The sequence below is a fragment of the Seriola lalandi genome, unplaced genomic scaffold, assembly GCF_002814215.2.
Source record: "Seriola lalandi dorsalis isolate HSWRI2012SDOR001 ecotype SW California unplaced genomic scaffold, Sedor1 jcf7180002054973, whole genome shotgun sequence".
NCBI lineage: Eukaryota > Metazoa > Chordata > Actinopteri > Carangiformes > Carangidae > Seriola > Seriola lalandi.
The window spans coordinates 454,446-458,816 of record NW_019525523.1 but is presented as its reverse complement, the minus strand read 5'-3'; the positions used below and the strand labels follow the sequence as shown (position 1 = coordinate 458,816).

The following is a 4,371-nucleotide window of genomic DNA, read 5'->3' as shown; positions in this document are numbered from 1 at the left end:
TTAATGGATGTGGGACTGTTTTTGCAATGTGGGCATTCATCTTCAAAGGGCTCTCATTAAAAGCATTATGGAATCCCAGGGGCCAGTGGCCACCGGCCCATTTGAGGCAAAGCGAAAGAGTGCTTAGGCCTGTGTGTTTTTGTTTTCTGCACTGTAACGTGTAATGGTAGAGCTAGGGAAGGATAGTTTATTCTTTTACTCTAAAGCTCTACCGTGAGGTAAAATAAATGAAAGTAAAACCATCATTATATGTCATCCTGGGCCTGTAGGGTGCTGTGGTCACCAAGACAAATCCTTGTCCATCCTCATCTCTTTAATGCAGCCTAGAAAACGACACTCACAACACACTTTATCTCCTAATCCAAATCTGGCTCTGACGTCTGGTGTCAAATTTACGCCTTTTCGTCTCTTTAATGGGTCAGAGGAACAGACACGAGGATGTGAAAGGGTTAAACGTCTACAGTAATTAGAGTCGCACTTCTCGTCGGCGTCCTCCAATACGGAGCTGCGAGAGGCTACGTCCACCCCCTCTGTCCTCCACCCCTCCACCCCTCTCTCTCTCTCTCTCTCTGTTTCACATACACACACACACACGCCTCCCCACCAGCTTCTCCGAGCGTCTAATACACTGGAAAATCAAAGCGCGAGCGTCCCCCGTTCACACACCACCGGTGTTGCGCTTGGAGCACAACAGAAAGAGAGAGAGAGAGAGGGAGAGAGAAGTGTTTCACTCTCCCATCCCATCCCCTCAGCTTAACTATCCAGTAAAGTTATCCATAAACATAGATGTTACAAACTTGTGTCTGAAGATTTTTTTTAAACTCGGGACTGGCTCTGCCTCTGTGTTTACTTTTCAGCGGTTCAGCTGAATGGCTTCATGAGGAGAAAGATGTCTGGGTGAGGTGAATTTACGCACGCCGCTGAAATGGATCACAGACTCTCCAGAGGCAGTTGGGTACCGGTGACTGGGATGGTTATATGCCTGCTTCTGTGTGCGTGTGTAGTGGACCTGGTTCTTGCGCAAATTCGGTACTCCATTCCCGAAGAGCTGGAGCATGGAGCTTTTGTGGGCAACATCGCCGAAGACCTGGGCTTGGATGTAGCCAAGCTGTCAGCTCGTCGGTTTCGTATAGTCTCCGGCGCAAATAAGCAGTATTTAGAAGTGAACTTGGAGAATGGCATTCTTTTCGTCAATGAAAAGATAGACAGAGAGGAGCTGTGTGAACGAAGCCCAAGCTGTTTTTTACACTTACAAGTGGTTATTGAAAACCCACTAGAACTGTACAGAGTGGAAGTGGAGATTTTAGATGTGAATGACAATTCTCCCAGTTTCCCGTGGAGCGAATTTAATCTCGACATCACAGAGTCGGCTGCGCCCGGGTCCTGTTTCCCGTTAGAGAGCGCACAGGACCAGGACGTGGGCACCAACTCTTTGCGCTCCTACCAGCTAAGCGCGAATGAGCACTTCGTACTGAATATCCAGACGCGCAATGACGGAAGCAAGTTTGCTGAGCTCGTGCTGGACACACCACTGGACCGGGAACAGCAGAAAAAACATGATATGGTTCTGACTGCCTTTGACGGGGGGTCACCGGAACGTTCTGGGACAGCACTGATAACTATTACAGTGTTAGACGCAAACGATAACGTGCCCGTGTTTGACCGCTCTGTTTACCGGGAGAGCCTGGTGGAGAACGCACCGAGGGGGACGCTGGTGCTGAAGCTAAACGCCACAGACCTGGATGAGGGCTCTAATGGGGAGGTGACCTACGCGTTTAGCGGGCACGCACCACTCAAGGTGCGCGAACTGTTCAGCGTGGATCCTTACACGGGTGAAATTCGAGTGAAGGGCATTGTGGACTACGAGAAGGCCAGTGTGTATGAGTTGTATGTGCAGGCGAAAGACAGGGGACCCTCGGCTGTGGCAGTGCACAGTAAAGTACTGGTAGACATCCTGGATGTCAATGACAACGCGCCCGAAGTCATCCTCACATCAGTGTCCACTCCTGTCCAGGAAGACGCGCCACCGGGCACGGTGATAGCTGTTATCAGTGTCATGGACCGGGACTCGGGAGAGAACGGGAACGTTGATTGCCAAATTCCGAGTAACGTTCCGTTTCAGCTCCATTCATCATTTAAAAACTATTATACTCTGGTGACAAGCGAGTTTCTGGACAGGGAAGCGGTGTCAGAGTACAACATCACGCTCACAGCGCGCGACCTGGGCTCTCCTTCGCTCTCCACCAGGAAAACCATCCTCGTTCAAGTGTCTGACATTAACGACAACCCCCCGCGGTTCTCTCAACCTTCATACACAGTGTATGTGACCGAGAATAACGCCCCGGGCGCTTCCATTTGCTCAGTAACTGCATTCGACCCCGATTCTAACCAGAACGCCTATCTGTCTTATTCTATTCTGGAGGGTCAGATTCAGGGCATGCCCGTGTCCACTTATGTCTCCATCAATTCGGACAACGGCAATATCTACGCACTGCGCTCTTTTGATTATGAGCAACTTAGAAACTTTCAGATTCTGGTCCAGGCGCAGGACGCTGGTTTCCCTCCTCTCGCCAGCAATGTCACAGTCAACGTCTTTGTCTTGGACCAGAACGACAATGCACCTGTTATTGTATCCCCATTGCCCAAAAACGGCACCGTGGCCACAGAGGTGGTTCCACGGGCAGTAGACGCTGGGTATCTGGTTACGAAAATAACAGCGTTAGACGCGGACGCAGGGCAAAACTCCCGGCTGTCTTATCAGGTAGTGCAGGCTACAGACCCGGGACTGTTCAGTGTGGCTCTGTACACCGGTGAAATCAGGACTATTCGCCGGCTAGTGGAAAAAGACGCAACAAGACAAAGACTGGTAATATTAGTCAAGGACAACGGGCAGCCGCCGCTCTCCGCCACCGTTTCCATTGTCCTCACAGTGGTAGACAGCGTGCCTGAGTCACTGTCAGATTTCGGAGACCTCACACTCAGCCCACAGCCCCCCTCAAACCTCGCTCTCTACTTGATCGTGTCACTGAGCACAATATCCTTAATATTCCTGGTGGCTATTATCGTGCTGGCCGCGGTGAAGTGCTACAAGGACAGGGAGACCCTCAGCGGGTACAACCTGCCCCCGTTCGCCTGCTGCTGCTGCGGGGGGTTTCAGCCTGAGCCGCCCGCAGAGGTGTTCAAAAAATCCAACCTCAACCTGCAGATTTCATCCGCGGCTAAAGTGCCCACAAACTGTATGGAGGTGAATGGAAACAGCAGTCTCTCTCAGTCATATTGTTATAAAGTGTGCCTGACCCCCGAATCTGCCAAAAGTGACTTTATGTTTCTGAAGCCGTGCAGCCCCGGCAGCACACCGAGGAACAACGAGGCGAAGAGCGCAGAAAACTCGTGGAACGCGCAAAGCCGGAGCGCATCTGTGAACAACGGAGCAACTACTCCCAATGAGGTATAGTGAAATCAGACTAGAGAGCGTATGTTGTTCATTTAAATCCGGCCGCTTCTCTCACTGCCACAGCAAAATCCATCTCAGATTTCTATCTGATAAGAATCTGGGCTGTGACATTCTCCCATCAAGGTCAAATCACGCATGCCAGACACATTTGAACTCAACCTGAGCAAAAACTGAGCAAAGCCACTCTTTCCTTCTCTCCGCTCTCTCATTAATAAGTGTGTTATACAGTATGTTGTCTCCACTGTTTTTATAATGATGGCAATCATTTCTCCTAATTGTGCTGTCTATGGTGATGTTATGCACCCAGGAGATTAAATGAGACGACGTGAGATTACATTTTAATTGACATGTTAATGAAAGTGTAAAGCTCTGTCTTGCGAGGAGCATATGCTGTGCACATACCGTGTCTCATCATCTGTGTAGAATCAAGTGAGATATCAATTACTGTGTGAGAGGAAGAGGAGATGTAGTTCAAGCAGACCCCTCTGTTCAGTTCATTTCCAGGTATCTTCACGACACGTTTTTGATTTACACGTTACACGTGGCCTTTCAATATTAATCCATGAACTTCATTACAGTTGCTTGTGATTAATGTCTTCATCATCCAGTGTCATTGCACCATACTTTCCATGCCATGAGAAGACACACACCTGCTTCCAGCACATCTACCTGAGTTTGAACAAAAAGTCAAGGTTATATAAGTGACGGACAAGGTGAATGGCAGTTGTTTGAATTCATCTGCCTTGGGTTCAGACAAATCTTGTTCGATCAGTCGGGTGTGCGACACGCCTTCTTGTTCTCAAACTAACAATACAGGACAGATAACCTCACTAACTATGCCTCAAGGGCACAAGCACGGCCGAACCATTATACTACACACAATGTGGCGTATTCGCAAGGGGTTGGGGGTAATGGGG

General features: G+C 49.4%; 1 protein-coding gene across 1 annotated transcript in view; it reads left to right on the top strand.

Annotated features, from left to right (window-relative positions):
* Positions 1–620: 620 nt before the first annotated feature.
* Positions 621–4,371, top strand: part of LOC111646669 (protocadherin-10) — a 6,391-nt gene continuing 2,640 nt past the window's right edge. Inside the window, exon 1 of the mRNA XM_087171031.1 lies at positions 621–3,448. Within this exon, the coding sequence (XP_087027157.1) occupies positions 926–3,448 (2,523 nt within the window). The 5' untranslated portion in view covers positions 621–925. The remainder of the gene's footprint in view (positions 3,449–4,371) is intronic.